The sequence below is a fragment of the Heterodontus francisci genome, chromosome 30 (assembly GCF_036365525.1).
Source record: "Heterodontus francisci isolate sHetFra1 chromosome 30, sHetFra1.hap1, whole genome shotgun sequence".
NCBI classification, from domain to species: domain Eukaryota; kingdom Metazoa; phylum Chordata; class Chondrichthyes; order Heterodontiformes; family Heterodontidae; genus Heterodontus; species Heterodontus francisci.
This window is the reverse complement of record NC_090400.1, coordinates 18,184,636-18,209,792: the sequence shown is the minus strand read 5'-3', so window position 1 is coordinate 18,209,792 and position 25,157 is coordinate 18,184,636. Positions and strand designations below refer to the sequence as shown.

At 45.3% G+C, this 25,157-nt stretch overlaps 1 protein-coding gene across 2 annotated transcripts in view; it reads right to left on the bottom strand.

Moving 5' to 3' along the window:
- hip1 (huntingtin interacting protein 1) overlaps nt 1-25,157 on the bottom strand; it is a 249,125-nt gene that overhangs the window by 65,017 nt on the left and 158,951 nt on the right. For both annotated transcript variants that reach the window (XM_068010196.1, XM_068010197.1), the window contains 3 exons: nt 24,993-25,065; nt 18,078-18,261; nt 17,200-17,288 (listed from right to left, as the gene is read on the bottom strand). In XM_068010196.1, the coding sequence (XP_067866297.1) occupies nt 17,200-17,288; nt 18,078-18,261; nt 24,993-25,065 (346 nt within the window). The remainder of the gene's footprint in view (nt 1-17,199; nt 17,289-18,077; nt 18,262-24,992; nt 25,066-25,157) is intronic.

Below are 25,157 nucleotides of genomic sequence, written 5' to 3'. Positions count from 1 at the left end.
GACCTGCTCTTGCAGCCACAGTATTTATATAGCTACTCCAGTTCAGGTTCTGGTCAATGGTGACTCCCAGGATGTTGACGGTGGGGGATTCAGCGATCGTAATGCCATTGAATGTCAAGGGGAGATGGTTAGATTCTCTCTTGTTGGAGATAGTCATTGCCTGGCACTTGTGTGGTACGAATGTTACTTGCCATTAATAAGCCCAAGCTTGGATATTGTCCATATCTTGCTGCTTTTCTACATGGACTGCTTCAGTATCTGAGGAATCACAAATGGTGCTGAACATTGTGCAATCATCAGCGAACATCCCCACTTCTGACCTTATGATTGAAAGGTCATTGATGAAGCAGCTGAAAATGGTTGGGCCTTGGCCACTACCCTGAGGAACTCCTGCAGTGATGTCCTGGCGCTGAGACTATTGACCTCCAACAACCACAACCATCTTCCTTTGTGCTAGGTATGACTCCAATCAGTGGAGAGTTTTCACCCCCAAATTCCCATGGACTTCAGTTTTGCTAGGGCTCCTTAATGCCATACTCAGTCAAATGCTGCCTTGATGGCAAGGGCAGTCACTTTCTCCTCACCTCTTCAGTTCAGCTCTTTTGTCCATGTTTGAACTAAGGCTGTAATGAGGTCAGGTGCTGAGTGGCCCTGGCGGAACCCAAACTGAGCGTCAGTGAGCAGGTTATTGCTGAGCAAATGCCGCTTGATTGCACTGTCGCTGACACCTTCCATCACTTTACTGATGGTTGAGAGTAGACTGATGGGGTGGTAATTGCCTGGGTTGGATTTGTCCTGCTTTTTGTGTACAGGACATACCTGGGTAATTTTCCACATTGCCGGGTAGGATGCCAGTGTTGTAGCTGTACTGGAACAGCTTGGCTAGGAGCGTGGCAAGTTCTGGAACACAGGTCTTCAGGACTATTGCCAGAATATTGTCAGGGCCCACAGCCTTTGCAGTATCCAGTGCCTTCAGTTGTTTCTTGATATCACGCGGGGTGAATCGAATTGGATGATGTCTAGTATCTGTGATGCTGGGGACTTCAGGAGGAGGCCGAGACAGATCATCAACTCGGCACTTCTGGCTGAAGATTGTTGCAAATGCTTTAGCCTTATCTTTCGCACTGATGTGCTGGGCTCCCCCATCATTGAGGATGGGGATATTTGTGGAGCCACCTCTTCCAGTTTAGTTGTTGAATTGTCCACCACCATTCACATCTGGAAGTGGCAGGACTGCAGAGTTTAGATCTGATCCATCGGTTATGGAATTGCTAGCTCTGTCTATCACATACTGCTTATGCAGTTTGGCACGCAGATAGTCCTGGGTCGTAGCTTCATCAGGTTGACACCTCATTTTGAGGTATGCCTGGTGCTGCTCCTGGCATGCCCTCTGGCACTCTTGATTGAACCAGGATTGGTCTCCTGGCTTGATGGTAATGGTAGTGTGGGGAATATGCTGGGCCATGAGGTTACAGATTGTGGTTGAATACAATTCTGCTGCTGCTGATGGCCCACAGCACTTCATGGATCCCAATTTTGCATTGCTAGAGCTGTTCGAAATCTATCCCATTTAGCACGGTGATAGTGCCACACAACATGATGCAGGGTATCCTCAATGTGAAAGCGGCACTTCGTCTCCACAACGACTGTGCAGTGGTCACTCCTACCAATCCTGTCATGGACAGATGCATCTGCGGCAGGCAGATTGGTGAGGACGAGGTCAATTATGTTTTTCCCTCTTGTTGGTTCCCTCCCCACCTGCTGCAGACCCAGTCCAGCAGCTATGTCCTTCAATACTCAGCCAGCTGTGGTGTTACCGAGCCACACTTGGTAATGAACATTGAAGTCCGCCATCCAGAGAACATTCTGCGCCCTTGCCACCCTCAGTGCTTCCTCCAAGTAGTGATCAAAATGGAGGAGAACTGATTCATCAGCTGAGGGAGGGCAGTCGGTGGTAATCAGCAGGAAATTTCCTTGCCCATGTTTGACCTGATGCTATGAGACTTCATGGGGTCTGGAGTCAATGCTGAGGACTCCCAGGGCAACTCCTCCCGACTGTATACCACAGTGCCACCACCTCCGCTGGGTCTGTCCTGCCGGTGGGACAGGACATGCCCGGAGATGGTGATGGCAGTGTCTGGGACATTGTCTGTCAGGTATGATTCCATGAGTATGACTGTCAGGCTGTTGCTTGATTTGTCTGTGGGACAGCTCTCGGCACAAGCCCGCAGATGTTAGTAAGGAGGACCTTGCAGGGTCGACAGGGTTGGGTTTGCCTTTGTCGTTTGCAGTACCGAGGTCAATGCTGGGTGGTCCGTCCAGTTTCATTATGTTTTATTGACCTTTTAGCGGTTAGGTACACCTGAATGGCTTGCTAGGTCATTTCAGAGGGCATTTAAGAGCTAACCACATTGCTGTGGGTCTGGGGTCACATGTAGGCCAGATCAGGTAAGGACAGCAGATTTCCTTCCCTAAAGGTGTTATTTATTGATTTGATTATCTACTGCTCCAACTATTTGATTAGTTACTATGCTATTAATTAAAATATTGGTGGCTGCTGCTCCATTAATTTATTGGTTTAATTACAGCTCCATTAATTAATTTTGCTGGTGTGCCCTTTCCTCTATGAATTTAATTCACTGGTGTCTGCTGTTGCATTAATTTGTTAGTGCATCCATGCGCTATGAATCTATTTTGCCGCGACCCACTGTTGTATTAATTTAATAGGTTGCTGATGCCTGCTGCTGTATGAATTTAATAAGGTACTGGTGCCTACTTTGCTGCATTGCAGTGTTCATTGATATCCTTCTGTTACTGTCAGTGAGTCGTGATGCATGTGGGTTGCGTTGATTTCTCCGAGTTTAGTTTGGTTTCTGTGTGTTTAGTTTTTCAGTTGTAATTGTGTCAAATAAATCAAAACATTTTGTTCTAACGTAGGTTTTCCAGTTTATTCTGTTATATTTTTAACCTCCGTGTTATTGCAGAAGCAGATTCTGTTATTACACTTTGTGAATATCAAGATAAAACTTTTCAATATTATACAGATCTAGACTCCAACATGAGAATTGTCAGACATCAACTGTTTTATTTAATTTCATTAATTGGCTCTGAGCACACCAATCAAAGCAGCGTACAGCACAGAAGACAGCCATTCTATCCATCGTGCCTATGCCAGCACTATGAAAGAGATATCCAATTAGACCCAGCTCTTTCCCCATTGCACTGTAAATATTTTCTTTTCAAATATATATCCAATTCCCTTCTCAAGGTAACATTTCAGAGATGGTGGAGAAGAAAATGGTAGATTTTGGTTCGTAGAAATCAAGATCTGCTCCTGGAAATTGCTGTCCAGCCATGAGCAGAAGGGCACATGTTGGGGAAAAAGCCCAAATTGAAGAAGGTGGATGGCATGTATGAGATCAGAGCACAGTGTGACTGAGCAAAGAAATGTTGTATTGAGGTGGGTGAAGAGAATCTTTCTATGCTTTTTTTTCCCCCAAATAGTCTCTCCCTTGTTGGTTAAGAGTTTATGCTCACAGTGACCAATCAGTAATGGCATTTTCTCCCACAAACCAGTCAAAAAGGGGAGTGAAAACACTTGCAGGTCAGAAAATTTTACAAGATGATGTGAATTTTAGTGCATTCTCCTGTTCAAAAAGGTGCCAGTTTGTACCATGAATTTAGTTAAATTGTTTCCACAACAGTCCTTACGTGAGAGACACATTTCACACTTTACAAGGCAAGAGACAAAAAGACTAAATCAGAGTGAGGGAGACAGGTGAGGGTTGGGGCTTAGGACAAAAACATGGTGAAGAGGAGTAGTCTTGGGGGGCTCTGAAACCACAGGAGGGAGATGATAAGGCACAGGTGTTGAGGGGCAGATTCCCAGAGAACGAGGACACAGTGTCTGATCATTTCTCTGTTTCTACATCCCTGCAGCACATCTCCATTCTCTAACCAAACAAAACCCAGCTGGCTACTAATCCAGTCACTACAGAGTGCCTCGTATCCACTCAGCTCAAGGTAGGGTTGATGAATAAAACAAAGATTAACACTTCCAAATCCTGAACCAGATAAGGAAGGAGCACTGACGAAGCATATGGGACAATTTTCATCTCACCGGCACATGAACTTGAATCAGCAGCAAGTTTACAGTGCTGATGTGTTGTTTCTCTGTCAACCCAAGTGACGGAAGTTTCCAGTTAGTTACTGTGACAGTGCTTGTATAATTGGGAAACACTCAGTGAACATCCACTATTAAAACTCATAGTCTTGCTTGAGGAGCCAGTAAAAGGAATTCAATTACACTAGCCACCTGGAAAATTCATTCAATGTTAGGCAGGCTGAGAGAGACACAACAGAGCAATTTTGAAACATCCTGATCAAAATTAATGTGTCGTGTAGAAAAGGATAGGGGTAGGCAGTGGCGTAGTGGCATTATCACTGGACTAGTAACCCAGAGACCCAGGGTACTTCTCTGGGGACATGGGTTCGAATCCCACCACAGCAGAAGGTGGAATTTGAATTTAATTAATAAATCTGGAATTAAAAGCTAGTCTAATGATGGCCATGAAACCATTGACGATTGTTGTAAAAACCCATCTGGTTCATTAATGGCCTTTAGGTAAGGAAATCTGCTGTCCTTGCTTGGTCTGGCCTACATGTGACTCCAGACCCACAGCAATGTGGTTAACTCTTACATGCCCTTTGAAATGGCCCAGCAAGCCACTCAGGTATACCTAACCGCTACAAAGTCAATAAAAAGGAATGAAACCGGACGGCCCACCCGGCATCGACCTAGGCACCGGAAACGACAACGACAAACCCAGCCCTGTCGACCCTGCAAAGTCCTCCTTACTAACATCTGGGGGCTTGTGCCAAAGTTGGGAGAGCTGTCCCACAGACTAGTCAAACAACAGCCTGACATAGTCATACTCACGGAATCATACCTTACAGACAATGTCCCAGATACTGCCATCACCATCCCCGGGTATGTCCTGTCCCACCGGCAGGACAGACCCACCAGAGGTGGCGGCACAGTGGTATACAGTACGGAGGGAGTTGCCCTGGGAGTCCTCAACATTGACTCCGGACCCCATGAAGTCTCATGGCATCAGGTCAAACATGGGCAAGGTAACCTCCTGCTGATTTACCACCTACCGCCCTCCCTCAGCTGATGACTCAGTACTCCTCCGTGTTGTACACCACTTGGAGGAAGCACTGAGGGTGGCAAGGGCACAAAATGAACTCAGGGTGGGGAACTTCAATGTCCATCACCAAGAGCGGCTCGGTAGCACCACTACTGACCGAGCTGGCCGAGTCCTAAAGGACATAGCTGCTAGACTGGGTCTGCGGCAGGTGGTGGGGGAACCAACACGAGGGAAAAACATACATGACCTCGTCCTCACCAATCTGCCTGCCGCAGATGCTTCTGTCCATGACAGTATTGGTAGGAGTGACCACCACACAGTCATTGTGGAGACGAAGTCCCGCCTTCACATTGAGGAATACCGTCCATCGTGTTGTGTGGCACTATCACCGTGCTAAATGGGATAGATTTCGAACAGATCTAGAAATGCAAAACTGGGCATCCATGAAGCGCTGTGGGCCAGCAGCAGCAGAATTGTACTCAACCACAATCTGTAACATCATGGCCCGGCATATCCCCCACTCTACCATTACCATCAAGCCAGGAGACCAATCCTGGTTCAATGAAGAGTGCAGGAGGGCATGCCAGGAGCAGCACCAGGCATACCTCAAAATGAGGTGTCAACCTGGTGAAGCTACAACCCAGGACTACTTGCATGCCAAACTGCATAAGCAGCATGCGATAGACAGAGCTAAGCGATCCCATAACTAACAGATCAGATCTAAGCTCTGCAGTCCTGCCACATCCAGCCGTGAATGGTGGTGGACAATTAAACAACTATCTGGAGGAGGTGGCTCAACAAATATCCCCATCCTCAATGATAGGGGAGCCCAGCATATCCGTATGAAAGATAAGGCTGAAGCATTTACAACAATCTTCAGCCAGAAGTGCCGAGTTGATGATCCATCTCTGCCTCCTCCTGAAGTCCCCAGCATCACAGATGCCAGACTTCAGCAAATTTGATTCACTCCGCGTGATATCAAGAAACGACTGAAGGCACTGGATACTGCAAAAGCTATGGGCCCTGACAAAATTCCGGCAATAGTACTGAAGACCTGTGCTCCAGAACCTGCGGTGCCCCTAGCCAAGCTGTTCCAGTACAGCTACAACACTGGCATCTACCCTGCAACGGGGAAAATTGCCCAGCTATGTCCTGTACACAAAAAGCAGGACAAGTCCAACCCGGCCAATTACCGCCCCATCAGCCTACTCTCAATCATCAGTGAAGTGATGGAAGGAGTCATCAACAGTGTCATCAAGCAGCACTTGCTTAGCAATAACCTGCTCAGTGACGCTCAGTTTGGGTTCCGCCAGGACCACTCAGCTCCTGACGTCATTATAGCCTTGGTTCAAAACATGGACAAAAAGAGCTGAACTCAAGAGGTGAGGTGAGAGTGACTCCCCTTGACATCAAGGCAGCATTTGACCGAGTATGGCATCAAGGAGCCCTGGCAAAACTGAAGTCCATGGGAATCAGGGGGGAAACCCTCCGCTGGCTGGAGTCATACCTAGCGCAAAGGAAGACGGTTGTGGTTGTTAGAGGTCAATCATCTGAGCTCCAGGACATCACTGCAGGAGTTCCTCAGCTGCTTCATCAATAACCTTTCTTCAATCATAAGGTCAGAAGTGGGGATGTTCGCTGATGATTGCACAATGTTCAGCGCCATTTGCGACTCCTCAGATACTGAAGCAGTCCATGTAGAAATGCAGCAAGACCTGGACAATATCCAGGCTTGGACTGATAACCAGGCAATGACCATCTCCAACAAGAGAGAATCTAACCATCTCCCCTTGACATTCAACGGCATTACCATCGCTGAATCCCCCTCTATCAACATCTTAGGGGTTACCATTGACCAGAAACTGAACTGGAGTAGCCATATAAATACCGTGGCTACAACAGCAGGTCAGAGGCTCGAAATTCTAAGGCGGGTAACTCGCCTCCTGACACCCCAAAGCCTGTCCACCATCTACAAGGCACAAGTCAGGAGTGTGATGGAATACTCTCCACTTGCCTGGATTGGTGCAGCTCCAACAACACTCAAGAAGCTCGACACCATCCAGGACAAAGCAGCCCGCTTGATTGGCACCCCACCTACAAATATTCACTGCCTCCACCACCGACGCACAGTGGCAGTATGTGTGTACCATCTACAAGATGCACTGCAGCAATGCACCAAGGCTCCTTAGACAGCATCTTCCAAACCCGCGACCTCTACCAACTAGAAGGACAAGGGCAGCAAATGCATGGGAACACCACCAGCTGCAAATTCCCCTCCAAGTCACACACCATCCTGACTTGGAACTATATCGCCGCTCCTTCAGTGTCACTGGGTCAAAATCCTGGAACTCCCTTCCTAACAGCACTGTGGGTGTACCTACCCCACGTGGACTGCAGTGGTTCAAGAAGGCAGCTCACCACCACCTTCTCAAGGGCAATTAGGGATGGGCAATAAATGCTGGCCTAGCCAGTGACGCCCACATTCCATGAATGAATTTAAAAAAAGGAAAGGTAAAGTTGTGCTGGAGTGATTTGCCACAGAACTACACACCACAATAACTGGCCCTAAACATGTCTCGAAATCTGATGATCATTTTGCTCCCTCTACCCAAAGAGTCTTACCACTTGCAGCCAGCTGATGGCACTGTCTGCCTAGCTTTTACCTTGAATTGCACATTTAAAACATATGTACTTAAGTTTAACCTCCTCAGTTCAAACAACTGCTGCCCTAATGCTTGGGCTGAAATCAGAGCAGACCGCCTCAATCAAGGATGGAACAGGCTTTTTCCCAGAGCTTCGCACCAAGTCTACTTGTCCTTATTTCCAAAAATCTCTGGATTTAAATTTCCCATGCTCCCAGGAGCTACCCTCATCAGTTAATGTGGCTCATAACCTTATCCTCGTCATCCATTAGCGCAATTTGAATGTAGAAAGGCAGTGCATTTAAAATGCAAGTAAACATCAAGCAGAAGAGCATGCCAATCAGGTCATCCAGTTCATCTCTAATAGTTCAACTCACCCAGACTGGCACCAGACACACCCAATCCAGCTCACCCAGCATAACATCCAAATACATTTTTCATTTCCTAATGACTTCATTTCCATTACCTCACCTGCTACATTATCAGTAATAATTGGTAGCCTTTTAAGTAAAGAGGTTTTTCTTGAAAATCTGTTTCAAATGAACTCTAACTGATTTAAATTTACATCCATTTGTTCTAATAGCCCAAGTAAAGTAATATTATCGAATTTACCTCATCTATACCAGTTAATACTTTGTCAACCTCAGCAAGGTCACCTTGACCCTCCTTTCTAAACTGCAGAGCGCAAATTCTCTTTTCCTCATCGCTAATCCTCCTTACACTGGAGATCATTCTCATTGCTCTTCCCTGAACCCCCTCTAACACGTTTTTGAAGTGTGGCAATCAGAATTGTTCATAAGACAATTTCAGATAAAGCAGACCCTTCGGCCTATCCTGATCTCATCCTTCCAGAATATCACTCCTACAGTCTTCTCATTTCAGCCTCAAGCCATTTCTATCCTTTCCTGGTGAGGTGCAGCTCCAGTAGATGTGCTAACCCAGAAAACTGCACAGTTCCAAAAAACTCAAATAGCCTTGAAAATTGCTTATGACATGAAAACAGGTAATTATACTGAAACTGCAATGTAACACAGACTAGTTACAACTTTAACAAGTACAGTGGTGCAGTGGTTAGCACCGCAGCCTCACAGCTCCAGCGACCCGGGTTCGATTCTGGGTACTGCCTGTGCGGAGTTTGCAAGTTCTCCCTGTGACTGCGTGGGTTTTCACCGGGTGCTCCGGTTTCCTCCCACCGCCAAAGACTTGCAGGTGATAGGTAAATTGGCCATTGTAAATTGCCCCTAGTGTAGGTAGGTGGTAGGGAACATGGGATTAGTGTAGGGTTAGTATAAATGGGTGGTTCTTGGTCGGCACAGACTCGGTGGGCCGAAGGGCCTGTTTCAGTGCTGTATCTTTAAATAAAAAAAATTAATAAAAACTGCAGCTTGTATCAGTGACAATGTCAGAATTTTCTGGTTCATGGGCTTAATATTCTCTTGGATTCAGTGCTACTGGTCATTTCTGCGCGAGGCCTTGATGTTTTGATCTGGAGTGCAATTCATTTTGCCATACATCTCATACTGCCCAGGATCATAACAGAGAATCCATATTCTCTGCATAGGCCACGGGAGGCCATAGGCCATAGGCCTCCTTTCTTTATAGAAAGCATACTAGAATAGCATGGCACAAACTATCAATTGGTTTATTCATATAAAAAATACATGAATGAACAACACAATTTTTAACTTTGGGCTAAACAGCTTAATTCTCCCCAGGCACTCTGGGAACCTCTGACTCAGATGTAGAGTCCATCTTAGTTACAACCCTCAGGTAAATGCCTAACCTTTGATGTGGTTTAATCAACTTCTGCCTTCGCTAAGGCCCTGGCTGTGATAATAGAACTGACTCCCCCAAATAACTACCTTCTCGTGATCTGAAACATTACAGATTGGATATAACAATTGTATTTTTACCAGGTCTACAGCAAATTACTACTAACAAGGTGAGGTCCAGTCCATAAGCTTTGGGAATTAATCCCTTATTAAGCTGCATCTGATGTTATAGAAATATAATGTAAAAGGAAATCAGCTCAGGTAGCACAGGCAAAATCCAGTTTTCTCTTGGCAGATTTAGAAATGTTTCAAGGCAAATATGGACTGAAATTGTGAAGATTATTTTCCCTAAGGGTCTGAGGTATCTCCCCCTCAACCAAGGAAATCTGGAGTTTTGATACCTTACTTGACATGTTTTCCAACATGTTGGAGCTCATTATAATTCTGTTCTTTAAAACAAAAATACCACTGGTTAATTCCAGAAAGGATACTTTAATTTATGATAATGGGACACATTACAAGATGGAATTGAGTTAGTTTTTTTTTATCAAATAGAAGACAAGACAATGAAGATAACAGTCTAGTCTATACACCAATACAACACTACAGCAGTATGCTTATGCACATATAAAAGAAAAAACTTGCAATTATATAGCATCGCTCACGACCTCAGGAAGTTCCATAACACTTTATAGCCAGTGAAGTACTTTTGAAGTGTAGTTGCTGTTGCAATGTAGCATTAGCATATTGATCTTAGCATACATAACATTTAAGACAATCTGAAATAAAGAACTGGTGCGTGATGCTGGGACTAGTGCTACTCAGATAAAATGCCTGACCCATGTGCTGTTAAACCAATACCACTTCTTACACTTAAGGACCACCAGAGTACAGGCTTTCAACTTTCCACAAAGCTGGCTCTGCTTTAAGTATTTTATAACGCCTAAGATTGGCAAAGCTTTCAAAAGCTTCGACTTCTTCCTCGTCCCGAGGATCTAAACAAACATCAAGTGTTGCAATTTCAAAATGATGAGCTTCAGAACAATCACCATGCGACTAAAGTAGCTTCCAACCCAAATGCACGTACATTACGTACTGTGGGATGCTCAGGAAAGACGAGAAGGGGTTCTGTAAAGAGCACTAATAACTGCCACAGGTCTCACTGCGGCTGCCAAATGTGCAAGAGTTCGGACTTTCTTTTCTCTTTTTAAACAAGCAGACCATTTCAGTTATTATGTAAAATTGGCCGTTGTTTGGTTTTATTTCTTGCTGTCTTTTTGCTTATTTCCCTTTGCAACTAAACCAGTGATTTTTAATAAAAGCAAAATACTGCAGATGCTGGAAATCTGAAATAAAAATAAGAAATGCTGGAAATCCTCAGCAGTTCTGGCAGCATCAGTGGAGAGAGAAGCAGAGTTCATGTTTCAGGTCAGTGATCCTTCTTCAGAACTGGCAAATATTAGAAATGTAAAAGGTTATAAGCAAGTAAAGCGGGGGGGGGGGGGGGGGGTGCAAGAGATAACAAAGGAGAAGGTGTAATAGAACAAGGTCACAGAATAGCTGACCAGAAGGTCGTGGAGAAAAGGCAAACAATATGTTAATGGTGTGTTGAAAGACAAAGCATTAGTACAGATAGGGTGTTAACGGACTGAAATTGAACAGCCACAAGTACAAATATGAAAAACAGTGGGTAAACAAACTGAACAAACTAAGATGAAATAAAATAAAATAAACACAAAAAATATATATAAAAAAAGGAAAAAGAAAAAAATAACTAAAAATAAAAGTAAAATGGGGGGCCCGTCATGCTCGGAAATTATTGAACTCAATGTTCAGTCTGGCAGGCTGTAGTGTGCCTAAGCGGTAAATGAGAAGCTGTTCCTCGAGCTTGCTGGAACACTGCAGCAATCCCAGGACAGAGATGTGAGCATGAGAGCAGGGGGAAGTGTTGAAATGGAAAGCAACCGGAAGCTCGGGGTCCTGCTTGCGGACTGAACGGAGGTGTTCCACAAAGCGATCATCCAGTCTGCGTTTGGTATCCCCAGTGTAGAGGAGACCACATTGTGAGCAGCGAATACAGTATACTACATTGAAAAAAGTACAAGTAAATTGCTGTTTCACCTGAAAGGAGTGTTTAGGGCCTGGGATAGTGAGGAGAGAGGAGGTAAATGGGCAGGTATTAAACCTCCTGCGATTGCAGGGGAAGGTGCCGTGGAAAGGGGATGAGGTGGTGGGGGTAATGGAGGAGTGGACCAGGGTGTCACGGAGGGAACGATCCCTTCGGAATGCTGACAGGGGAAGGGAGGGGAAGATGCATTTGGTAGTGGCATCATGCTGGAGGTGGCAGAAATGGCGGAGGATGACCCTTTGGATATGGAGGCTGGTGGGGTGGAAAGTGAGGATAGGGGAACCCTGTCGCGGTTCTGGGAGGGAGACGAAGGGGTGAGGGTAGAGGTGCGGGAAATGGGCTGGACAAGGTTGAGGGCCCTGTCACAGTGGGGGGAATCTTTGGTTGAGGAAAAAGGAAGACATATCAGAAGCACTGTCATGGAAGGTAGCATCGTCAGAGCAGATGCGTCGGAGACGGAGAAACTGGGAAAATGGAGTGTAGTCAAGGTAGCTGTGGGAGTCGGTGGGCTTATAATGGATATTAGTAGACAGCCTATCCCCAGAGATGGAGACAGAGAAGTCGAGGAAGGGAAGGGAAGTTTCGGAGATGGACCATGTAAAGGTGAGAGAAGGGTGGAAATTAGAAGCAAAGTTATAAAGTTTTCCAGTTTGGGGCGGGAGCAGGAAATGGCACCTATACAGTCATCAATGTACCGGAAAAAGAGTTGGGGGAGGGGGCCTGAGTAGGACTGGAACAAGGAATGTTCGACATATACCACAAAAAGACAGGCATAACTAGGACCCATGCGGGTACCCATAGCAACACCTTTTACTTGAAGGAAGTGCGTGGAGTTGAAGGAGAAGTTGTTCAATGTGAGAACAAGTTCAGCCAGACGGAGGAGGGTGGTGGTGGATGGGGACTGGTTGGGCCTCTGTTCCAGGAAGAAGCAGAGAGCCCTCAAACCATCCTGGTGGAGGATGGAGGTGTAGAGAGATTGGACGTCCATAGTGAAGAGGAGGCGGTTGGGACCAGGAAACTGGAAATTGTCAAAATGACGTAGGGCGTCAGAAGAATCACGGATGTAGGTGGGAAGAGACTGGACCAGTGGAGAAAAGATAGAGTCAAGATAGGAAGAAATAAGTTCCGTGGGGCAGGAGCAGGCTGACACAATGGGTCTGCCGGGACAGTCCTGTTTGTGGATTTTGGGAAGGAGGTAGAAGCCGGTTGTCCGGGGTTGCGGGACTATGAGGTTGGAAGCTGTAGAGGGAAGATCTGCAGAGGAGATGAGGTCAGTGACAGTCCGGTGGACAGTAGTTTGATGGTCGGTGGTGAGGTCATGGTCCAGAGGGAGGTAGGAAGAAGTGTCTGAGTGTTGGCGCTGAGCCTCTGCAAGGTAGAGGTCGGTACGCCAGACAACAACAGCACCACCCTTGTCTGCAGGTTTTATGACAATGTCGGGGTTAGACCTGAGAGAACGGAGTGCAGCAAGTTCACAGGGGGACAGGTTAGAGTGAGTGAGGGCTTTTTAAGCCTGCACGCAGTGGGTCAGTGACGTGGCATGTTCTGCCTTCTCAGGTGACAGGGGGTTGAGGTAGACATCTTACATGTTTTCCAACAAAGCGTTTAGGATTCATTGTTAGACCTGGGATACACTAATGCATTAACAGCATGGGGTACAAACCCACGTTTCAGTTTACAGCAGATACTTCTGGAAGCTGCAATCTAGCTGGGGAAGCGAAGGAAAGTGTTGGGCAAAAGCCCAAACACGAACAATCTATAACTATGAGTGGTGAGCCTCTATGAAGCAGCAGACTGAATATTTCTCTCTGTAATCCCCATTTGTGCACTTTACCACTGAACTCTTTCATACAACATGCCATCCTGAGCTTCCTTAGCAACAACCACAAGTGTTCACAAAATGTCTCTGTGGTAGATACTCACATCAGGAAGTGGGTCACAAGTAAGTTTATTCATACTGTTGGCTCAGTCATCATACATTGTGTGATCACAACCCTCGGCTTCATCGACTGGCAGTTTGATCTAATTCTCAAACAGAATTTGACATTGTCCTCAACTACATCAGGGGTTTGCCTGCACTACAAATAGGCAGGGCTGATTCAAGAGGTTTGGGCCCCACTCCAGTTGTGATAACCAAGTATCAAAAGAAAAGGGTTGTTATTATAGGTGAGTCTAAAGCATAGATTCCCTATGCAAAATTCAGAAATTTACATGCATGTTTAAGTGCATGGACAATAAATAAATGGGCCATAAAAGTAAGCAGGGAGCAATAAGATGGGATTAGTTCCAGTTCAGCAGATAGGCAAATTTTTGTAATCAGATCATTCTTGGATATCTACTCTACTGCTTTACCTCACCATATCAGAATGATAATCCACTCTCCAGCCTTATATCCCAGTCCAAATCCTCTTCCCCTCTAACTCCAGATTATTGTTTACTCTCCATGCTTTCTGCTTCACCATCAGATGTTAGTTTTCTTTCACCTCATCACCTGCTCTCTGGAGTTATCTCCCAAAAGCATTTGACCTCACTGTTTTCCTTCCCTATTTACTTTCAAAAGACTGAAAAATCATTCCTTTTGGCCATGCCTCACTCCCCCTAAATTCCTTTCCCCTTCCTGTGCTCATATCTCCACCTTGCTAATTTGCTCGGAGACATGATACTATGTGAGGAGCCCTATATAAATTGCTGTTGCTTATTCTCAATAATCATGGGATTGTTTCCTGCCCAACAGAACAGGCAAAAGGAAATGCTGCAGTGTAGCATAAATGGAGGTGATAGGTCTGGTAAATTTGAGAGTTTACACAGAGATAGTCAAACTGCTGAAACCTTCCATTGGCTTGCATAGTTTCACAAATAGGCGCTTGCATTCCCTAGAATATCCCCCATTGATTAATCCCCCATATCCAAACTCTGAAGCCACCTGTCCTTATCATTTGGTTTTAGTAAACTGCAACTTTTCATTTCAAAGCACTTCCCGCAGAAACCTATCGGTCTACCTTTTAAAAAAAAATCTTCCGCTAGGTTAATAGAGTACAATTGCAAAGTGTTTTTGCCTTGAAAGAAATATGACATCAATTGAACATGTAGCCCCTCCACTTAATCCATAGAGCCTGTGGTGCATAGGCTGTCATTTTTTTTTTAAATGAGGTAACGAGCAGATGTTATCTATCAGTGAGTCTGCTGAGCACAGATGTTGTATCTGGTGTGTACAGAAAAATTTGTGGTCCTTTAATTTAGCTGTTGGATTCTACAGTTAAGAGCATAATAGGTGCTCTTCCACCTGTCAAAATTAAATGCCATCATTTAATGCAAATACATTCAAACACACACAATATAGCTTTAAACTTTTTTTTTTAAAAAAAGATAAAGGATTTGATTTTATGATAACATATTGGCACAGTTAAATTAAACGTACTTAAATGACAGGGTGGATGTGGAAAGATGTTTCTTCTTGTGGGAGAATCTAGAACTAGGGGTCACTGTTTAAAAATACGGGATCACCCATATAAGACAGAGATGAGGAGCAATTTTTTCTCACAGAGGATCGTGAGTCTTTGGAATTCTCTTCCTCAAAATTCAGTGGACGCAGAGTCTTTAAGCACTTCTAAGGCAGAGGTCGATAGATTCTTGATAAAGCAAGGGGGTGAAAGGTTATAAGGGGTAGGCAGGCATGTGGAGTTGAGGTTACAATCAGATCAGTGATGTTCTTATTGAATGGCGGAGCAGGCTTGAGGAGCCGAGCAGCCTGCTCCTACTCTTAGTTCATATGTATGTTCGTACTTACAGGTCTAGAAGGAAACCCTGACAACAGGGGAAAGCTGATCACCACCAATCCCTTGCCCCTCACTCAAATAAATGTAACATGGCTGTGTCCAATGTCAGTGTTTGTGAACCAGAGCGGGGGGCGGGGGGGGGGGGGGGGAAGGAGGGGCGCAGAGGGGTGGGTACACACTTTGGGTCCAGACGGAGTAGTAGCAAGACACAAAGTAATTCTAGGCTCAGCCACAACAGCTTCCAAGATAGTTGGAGCAGCTCCAGAGCATTTGTTTAAACAAAGAACATTGCCAGGATATAACGCACGTACAAAAACTTGTGGAAATAATTGATGAAGAACAAGCTAATGAGTTGTGGGTCAAACCAGGCAAAGGAAAAAGGAACACCTTGCCAACTCAGTGCAAAACAGATTTAAAATGAAACGTCTTAAAACCTCATTATTAAAAGAAACATGAATTAATGAGTATTTGTTGCAGGTGCCTCAACCAGATGTGGTGAGGTAGAGTAGTTTGAAATAGAATAATGATTCCGAATGGTAAAAGTTGATCGAAATGATCAGTTAGCAAAAGCACGTCTCAGGACTTGTACCTGTTGAGATTGCACTTGACACTATTAGACCAAAACACACCGTCATCGATCCTCAGTTTCTGAGAAAAACAAATAAACAGAGACACTAACGGAGATTCCAACATATCAAGCTCTTGCATCAATTGGGGCTCTCTGCCTCAGACCTATAAATCATCATCCATTACCCTCCAACAACTCCCATCTGTTCTGTCAAGTGCAGAAATCCATGCTGGCCATTGCTGGTGAGCAGTCAGTGGGTCCAAAACAAAGTCATTGGTATCTGTACTTCACTCAGGTGAGGAGAGTCAGAATGCCAAGGCAGGAACCATCTCAAGCACTTCCAGATTCCCTAAGCTCACCAAAGCCTGTACTAATTGCAACAGGGGCACAGAAATCCAGCTCCCTGCCCCACTGAAGGCAAAGCCATGCCAAACTAAAAGCTGTCACAGGCCGGTACTTTACCTACCATAGCTCAGTTGGTAGCACTCATGCCTCAGAGTCAGAGGTTGTGGGTTCAGGTCCCACTCCAGAGTGTCGAGCACATAATCTAGGCTGACACATCACGCAGCACTGAGGGAAGGCGGCACAGTTGCTGTCTTTCATCCGAGACTTTAAAGAGACCCTGTCTAACCTCACAGGTGGACACAAAAGATCCTATGGCACTATTCAAAGAGCAGGGGAGTTTTCCCAGTATCCGGGCTGATATTTATCTCTCAATCAGCACCTAAAACTGGTGGCCTGGTCATTTATTTCATCACTATTGTGGGAGCTTGCCGTGCGCAAAATTGGTTGCCACATATAACATTGACTACACTTCAAAAAATACTTCATTTGCTGTAAAGCGCTTTGGGCTATCAGGAGGTTGTAAAAATTGTTACATGAATGCAAGTCTTTCTTTCATTTACTCTACCTGTGGGCGAACTGAGTACACTTAGTTGACCTGTAAAAGCTACCAGCACAGTTTTTACACTAATTCCCCACAAAGACCTATACAAACCCTGTAGAGGGTTTGCAGCCATGAATAAATCATGAATGTGACTTGAAAGCAATTATTTATGTAATCTTGCACATGTAGAGTTGTTTCGATATTGCAGCAGTACGTCTCATCACTATGCCCACTTCTACCATGCTGTACATTAGCCTGATGTTCTAAAGCGACTTACCTTCCGCAGCAGATCCGCGTGGTTCTGAACCAGTTCGGTGTACTTCTCCTTTAATTTTGTGTATTTTTGTTCATTGGCTTGAGCTTTCCCTGGAAGTTGAAAAGAAAAATTGGCCCATCTAAAATTTGTCATTAAGGTTAGTATTTTGAAGCATCAAAATGCTTAAATGTCATCACTTCAGCAATCTCAAACTCTACTGCTCCATTAGCAGTGGTACTGAGTCCCACAGACCAGGAAAGTCTGAGCTTCCATCCTCACTTTGAGCTGGGTTGTTTGATCCCAGCCATCCAGCAGCTGAACTACAATTTGCTTCGGTGCCACTGGGGTTGAGAAAGATGAACAAGTCCTCTAATCCTAATTATTAATCAGTGGCCCCTGCTCGACAGTGTGCTTGTGAGGATGTTGGTGGGGGCGCAGAATATGGCAGTGATGGCTCCAGTGTTTGAATAACCAATTGCTACACATTGCCTAGTCACCCTACACTGGCAGAGTCACTGCTTTCAAGAGTGGAGGGAGGAAAGATGAACTGGGTTTCTATAATACCACAGGCTCCCTGTGTTATGGAATCCTTTCCTTCTCAAAGATTTTCGATCCCAAGAAAATGACAAGTGATGGGTGAGGGACCAGATTGACCCCTGGTGATGTGGTTCCAGGATCTGATTGGTTGAATGAAGGTATAGTGGCCTCAGGGAACCAATCGGTTCTAGTTATGAAACGGATTGGTTGAAGGGACAGTGATCCCTGGTCGACAGGTTAAGACTATCACTAAATTCACACTCAGGATTTTTAATGATATTCATTACATATACAGAATATACAGCAACAATATGTATATGCCAGTCGTTAATCTTTCTATATCAAATAAATCTGGAACTTACGTTCAATCTCGGTGAGGCTCCTCTGGGCTTTCTCGGTGTCATCTCGTCTTTTCTTTACCTCCTCGAGTTCAGCCTTCAGAAACTCATTCTCATCCAATGCCTGCTGCTTCAGGTGCTGCTGCTCAGCCAGCTCTGCCTCTAACTCACTGATCTGGCCCCTCAACTGCGAGATCAGGCGCTTGCTCTGAAACAAGCAGAAGGAGCACCTGTGAGATTTGTAACTCACCCATTTCCAATTTGGAGAAACTAAGGCCCACAGGGCAAGGCATCACAGGATGAAAGGAATAGCAGGGAGGAGGTCACGTTTTGTGTGACTATGCTCCTATGAAGGACCTTGGGATAATTTCCTATGTTAAAGGCATGTTGTTGTTGAGATAAATCAGTAAATGACAATTAGCTAATGTAAAATTTGGGCATTTAAAAGCCTGCAGGCTGTAACAGGAAGGGACAACAGTGTTCAGGAGTCCTACAGCTTTGAGGAAAGAATGAGGAGTAGGAGACGTATGATGAGGCTTCAATACAGCACTAATTCGGAGGGGGGGGGGGGGCTGCGGGTTACAGCATGTAGGACTGGGTATTTGCAGCTGAGAAGGAACAAGAAAAGTTCAGAAGCACACTGACCATAGAGAAGTGATAAAATATGGAGAGGTAGAAGCTTCTAAGAGAGAAAAGACACACACACACACAAGTTGAAGGTGAGAGACAGGAGGAAGGAATCCCCCGTCACAGACATTTTTTCTTGCATTCATCACCTCCACTTTCCACCTGACACCTAAACCAACTTTATACACTTGTTGCCCAGACAGGATCGGCATTGGCTCCAGCAAATTAGAGCATTTACATAGTGAATCATACTCAGTCTCTCAATGAAAATAGTCACAACATTGCAACACACTGTTGGCACCAGACTCACATGGTGCATTTCCGAGTATACGCTATTGGGAAAAAACCTCGAGATAAAGCTAAGAACACTTCACTTCGAATTGCTGCAAAAGTGTCAGGCCTGTAACATCAGTACTGCGCCTTGTCAGATAAAGCTGTCGGCAATAATAGCAGTCAATTGTGTACTGCAATTGTATGACATTCCTCTGTTATTTAGCAGAGACACTAACTGGTTTGTATTGAATGGTTAATGGGTCTTTTAAAATAATCAACAGAGGAATGTCATAAAAATAACTGACCACAATTATTTCCACAGTAATTTCTAGCCTTCGGGCTCAAAATGCTTTTTCCAGACATAGCCCATGTTTGGACAGACAAACTTTAAAATTGTACTGCTGGAAACTTTCCAGGGGATGAAAACTACCGAAATCCTCGTGACACCACTGTAGTGGCAGGCAGTCAACCTGACTTAATTACAGCGACTTCCAGGAACCAACAGAGCTCTCACTGTACATAGGTTCATTCATGTTTAAAGAAAACAAACTGTGCTTCAGTCTTAAATCAGCTCTAGTTCACACAAACTCACCGCACAAAAGTGTCTATAATTTAGTTGAAATTAGTGCTGAATTGGTAACAAGGACTAAAGCCTGGTTACCCGACCCAAACCCCACTACGTATGTCGGCTTCGGGTCAGGTCTGTATTCAACATCCGGTATTCGGGCTCGGGTCAGGCTAGACTGTACTGTTTTGTGTCGTTTTTGTTTGAGTCTATGATCTTTTTCTGTTTCAAAAATATGTTCGTTATTTTCGGGTTGGGCAGGGCATTTTAAAAAATTAAAGGACTCGGGCCCAGTTCAAATTTTATACTCGAGCCAGGCTTTAGGACAGCAGGTAGGACACATTCCATGCACCAATGTGTGGAGTCTATCAGGCAGATGAATTCCTTTCAACAATATCCATTCACTTCCATATAATGGATATCCTTGCTAGCCTTGTAAATGGAGTTATTCCTTCTTCTGGCTTATCGTTCTTAAATTAGTTACAGGGTTGTCTAGATAGAAAGAAACATCCATTTAAGTAACAATGTATCATATCATGTATCACTCAGAAATGTCCCGAAATGGTTCCCAAAGAATTAATTCAAATTGAATCACTTTTTCCACAGGGAAATGCATTTGCCCAAAGCAAAATCCCACAGGGAGCAGTGAGATGAAAGGCACGTCCAACCAGTGCCGCACAGCAATCAACAGACAACAGAATATTGAGCAACTTGGCCAAAACAATAGAATACAAGTTGCAAGAAATGGGGACCAAATGGTACAGCACTCGGTTAAAATGCACTTTGAGTAACATCCAGATCTTGCTGCAATTTCCAGATCTTGCTGCAATTTTCCAGGCCCACGAATCCAAAAGGAGTTATGTAGAGAGACTAGAGAAGCTGGGGTTGTTCAACTAAGAGAAAAGAAGTTCAAGGGGAGATTTAATAGAAGTGCTCAAAATCATGAAGTGTTTTGATATAGTAAATAAGGAGAAACTGCTTCCACAGGCAGAGATTTGGTAACTAAAGGACACATATTTAAGGTACTGATGAAAGGTCAAAGACCTGAAATGTTAACTCTGCTTCTCTCTCCACAGATGCTGCCAGACCTGCTGAGAGTATTTCCAGCACTTTGTTTTTATTTCAGATTTCCAGCAACTGCAGTATTTTGCTTTTATTACATATTTAAGGTAATTGGCAAAAGAGCCAGAAGTGAGATGAGGAGAATCATTTGTTTATGCAGTGATTTTTATTTAGTCTGGGAAGCACTGCCTGAAACAGTTGTGGAGCAGATTCAACAGGAACTTTCAAAAGGGAATTGGATAAATACTTGAAAGGGAGAAACTTGCAGGGCTATGGGGAAAGGGATTAATTGGATAGGGCTTTCAAAGAGCCGGCACAGGCACAATGGGCCAAATGGTTTCCTGCTGTGCTGTAAGATTGTATGATAATAGCAAATGGCAACTTCATTTGGTAAAGGTTAATTCTGGCAGCTTTTTGTCTGCGTTACTTGCCCTCTTTTAAACAGACTCCAGAAGCTGGCTGACTGTGTCTACCCTGAGGCACAGTGTGGCTTTCGAGCAGAGAGATCCACCATTGACATGCTGTTCTCCCTTCGCCAGCTACAGGAGAAATGCCACGAACAACAGATGCCCCTCTTCGTTGCTTTCAGAGATCTCACCAAAGCCTTTGACCTCGTCAGCAGACGTGGTCTCTTCAGACTACTAGCAAAGATCGGATGTCCACCAAAGCTACGAAGTATCATTACCTCATCCCATGACAATATGAAAGGCACAATTCAGCATAGCGGTGCCTCATCAGACCCCTTTCCTATCCTGTGTGGCGTGAAACAGGGCGGTGTTCTCGCACCTACACTGTTTGGGATCTTCTTCTCACTGCTGCTCTCACATGCGTTCAGGTCTTCAGAAGGAGGAATTTTCCTCCACACAAGATCAGATGGCAGGTTCTTCAACCTTGCCCGTCTTAGAGCGAAGACCAAAGTACGGAAAGTCTTCATCAGTGAACTCCTCTTTGCTGGTGATGCTGCATTAACATCCCACACGGAAGAATGCCTGCACAGACTCATCGACAGGATTGCGGCTACCTCCAACGAATTTGGCCTAACCATCAGCCTCAAGAAAATGAACATCATGGGACAGGACGTCAGAAATGCTCCATCCATCAATATCAGCGACCACACTCTGGAAGTGGTTCAAGAGTTCACCTACCTAGGCTCAACTATCACCAGTAACCGGTCTCTCGATGCAGAAATCAACAAACGCATGGGAAAGGCATCCGCTGCTATGTCCAGACTGGTCAAAAGGGTGTGGGAAAATGGCGCACTGACACGGAACACAAAAGTCCGAGTGTTTCAAGCTTGTGTCCTCAGTCCCTTGCTCTACGCAGCGAGGTCTGGACAACTTATGTCAGTCAAGAACGACGTCTCAATTCATTCCATCTTAGCTGCCTCTGGAGAATTAATGGCATCAGGTGGCAGGACCGTATCTCCAACACAGAAGTCCTCGAGGCGGCCAACATCCCCAGCATATACGCCCTACAGAGCCAGCGGCGCTTGAGATGGCTTGGCCACGTGTGCCGCATGGAAGATAGGAGGATCCCCAAGGACGCATTGTACAGCGAGCTCGTCACTGGTATCAGACCCACCAGCCGTCCATGTCTCCACTTTAAAGATGTCTGCAAACGCGACATGAAGTCCTGTGCATTGACCACAAGTTGTGGGAGTCAGTTGTTAGTGATCGCCAGAGCTGGCGGACAGCCATAAAGGTGGGGCTAAAGAGTGGCGAGTCAAAGAGACTTAGCAGTTGACAGGAAAAAAGACAGAAGTGCAAGGAGAGAGTCGACTGTGTAACAGCCCGACAAACAATTTTATCTGTAGCACCTGTGGAAGAATCTGCCACTCTATAATTGGCCTTTATAGCCACTCTAGGCGCTGCACCACAAACCACTGACCACCTCTAGGCGCTTACTCATTGTCTCTCGAGACAAGGAGGCCAAAGAGAGACTTGCCCACTGGAAGTTGCTGGCAGATTCCCTTCACTTGTTTTGGTCATCAGTCAAGTATATGTAGTCAACTGTACAGCAGAATTGTGTTCTAACCATCACTGTTTGCGATAATCAGTGACTTGCACTGGTCAAAATTCGCAGTCTAAAACCATAATGCGTCTGGTCCTATGCTGTCACAATTGTTTACAGTGATTAGTGCAGTTTGCTGGCAGTGATCATTTTAGTGGCAGTTAAAAGGCAAGTGCCTGAGTTGGATCATCAATTTGCACCATCTAGCATAGTAACTGCTAATGCCATGACTGATTCACTGTAAAGAATCCCAAAGATAAGTCAATGACTGCAGTGTTCAGACCTCAACAGCACTTTAAACTGCTGAGCCCGGTCACATTCAGAATGTTGATTTTGCGTTGAGAGAAAAGACTGGAGAAAATAAAAAGCATCGACATCCTTTTTAATAGCACCAACATTCAGTGACCAGAGGCTGAGCGGTTACTTAATTATCAGCAGCCTGCATTTATTATAGCACCCACAACATCGAAAACATCCCAAAGTGCTTCACAAATGTGCAAACAGATACAAATGGATGCTGAGCCAAAGCAGAAGATATTAGGAGGGGTGACCAAAAGCTTGGTAGATTTTAACTGGACTCTTCAAGGAGCAGAGGGAGGCAGAGAATTGGAGGATTTTAAGGGGGGAATTCCAGTGGGGTCTAGATGGATGCAAGCACAGCTACCAATGATGGGGCAAATTCAGGGAATGGCAATTCTGGGTGGGGATGTAGGGCTGAAAGAGGGGGTGAAGGGATGTAAATACATAGATATTAATTTTAAATTGGAGGTATTGGGGGACCAGGAGCCAATGTAGGTCAGCGAGCACAGCAATGCTTGATAAGTGGCACATGGGCCTGAATTTAATGGAGCCCACAGAGACGGGCTCGGAGGCAGGTGGGCCCATAGAATTGCAGTGGGAGGCCTGTCACCTTCCCGTCGCACCAGAACTTAGTCGGGGGGGGTGGATAGGCAGAAGATGGCCTTACTGCCCAGAGTGCTATTGAGACCCTTAAATGGCCTATTACCAGCCACTTAAGGGCCTCTTCCTGCCACTGGGATTTAACCAGCAGCAGGGTGGCCTCCACCATGCGGGGACATCGCCCAGTAAAACGAGGCAACCTCCCTGTGGGTTTGGGGGCGGGGCGCTTCTCCTTGGGCATTCTGTGGCTCACGGAAAGCCCCCGCAGGGAAACACTCCACCTAGGTTAACACCCCTCCCCCTGCACTAAATGCACAGCCTCTCCCACCCATCCCCCTGCACCCATCAACCACCACCCCACCCCCTCAAAACACCCAGCCCTGTCTCACTTACCTTGGGTCTGGGCTCCAGCGCTGGGCCTGGTTCCAAGCTCCTAGTGGTACTGCCAGTACTATCAAGCTGTTTGTCCTCTGATTGGCCGGCAGCTCTTGAAGACAAGATTCCCACATTTCAAGGGACGGGGATCCCAGCGCCAGGCACTTAAGTGCATGAGCGCAGTTAATCGCGCCGGCGGGGACTCCAAACGGCCGAGGCAGGGTTCCCCTCGTTTTTTCGGCCTGGCACCAGTAGCCCCGCCGGTGTGACAAAATCCAGCCCATGATGTGGGGTGGATTACAGGCAGCAAAGTTTTAAATAAACTGAGTTTGCACAGCAAGAAGGATGAAAGGCCAGCAAGAGCATTGGAATAATCCAGTCTGGAGGTGACAAATATTTGGAGGAGAGTTTTAGCAGCAGTTGGGACGAGGCAGGCACACAGCTGAGTGAAGTTACATCAGTGAAAGTAAATAGTCTTTGTGATGGAGACCTCAGGGTTCAATATGGCGCCAAAGTTGCCAATAGTCTGATTCAACCCGAATCAGTGAACGGGAAGGAGGTTGGAATCAATGGCAATGGCATGGAGTTTTAAAAATTCACAAAGTTTAAGTGGAAAAAATTGTGATGGATGTCAGATAATTAGTTTGCCAGTAGATGGGCAGTCAATAGGCATGGAGGAGGTAGAGCTATATGTTGCCAGCCTATGTGATGAGTTCAAAGAGCTGCATGTGGATGAGGAACCGGAGGCAGCCAAGGGTAGATCCTGGGGGATTCCGGAAGTAATAGTGTGCAAGTAGAAAGAGACGTCATTGCTGGAGATGCTGTAGTTAGATTTGGATAGGTTAAGAATGGACTCCTGTGAGAATGATCTTACTAAGCTAAACAACACAAGAGACATGTAGGAATAACATAGTAAAGAGGACAATGTCAAAAGCTGCAGAGAGGTCAAGAGGGGAAAATACACCATGGACAATCTCAGAAAATGTTACAAATGAGATTTTCATTGGAGTCATTTTTATGAGAACTTGTGCAATTGTCAGTAAAAATAGATGGCTGAGCATCAAATCAGCCAGTTCTCTCGATTCTCGGATACAGATGCGAAAGAGAGTGGTAAATGGATAGCCTACCTCTACTTTAAAACGCGCCATCTCTTCCTTCAGTGATGCAATCTCCCTGGAGAGTTGTTCAATCAACTTATCCCTGGGAATAAACAAATGCCAGCTATGAGAGCAAGTGTAAAACAAAATCACCATTCTTCATGTATCAACCTGGACAGTAATGTCACAGGCTAC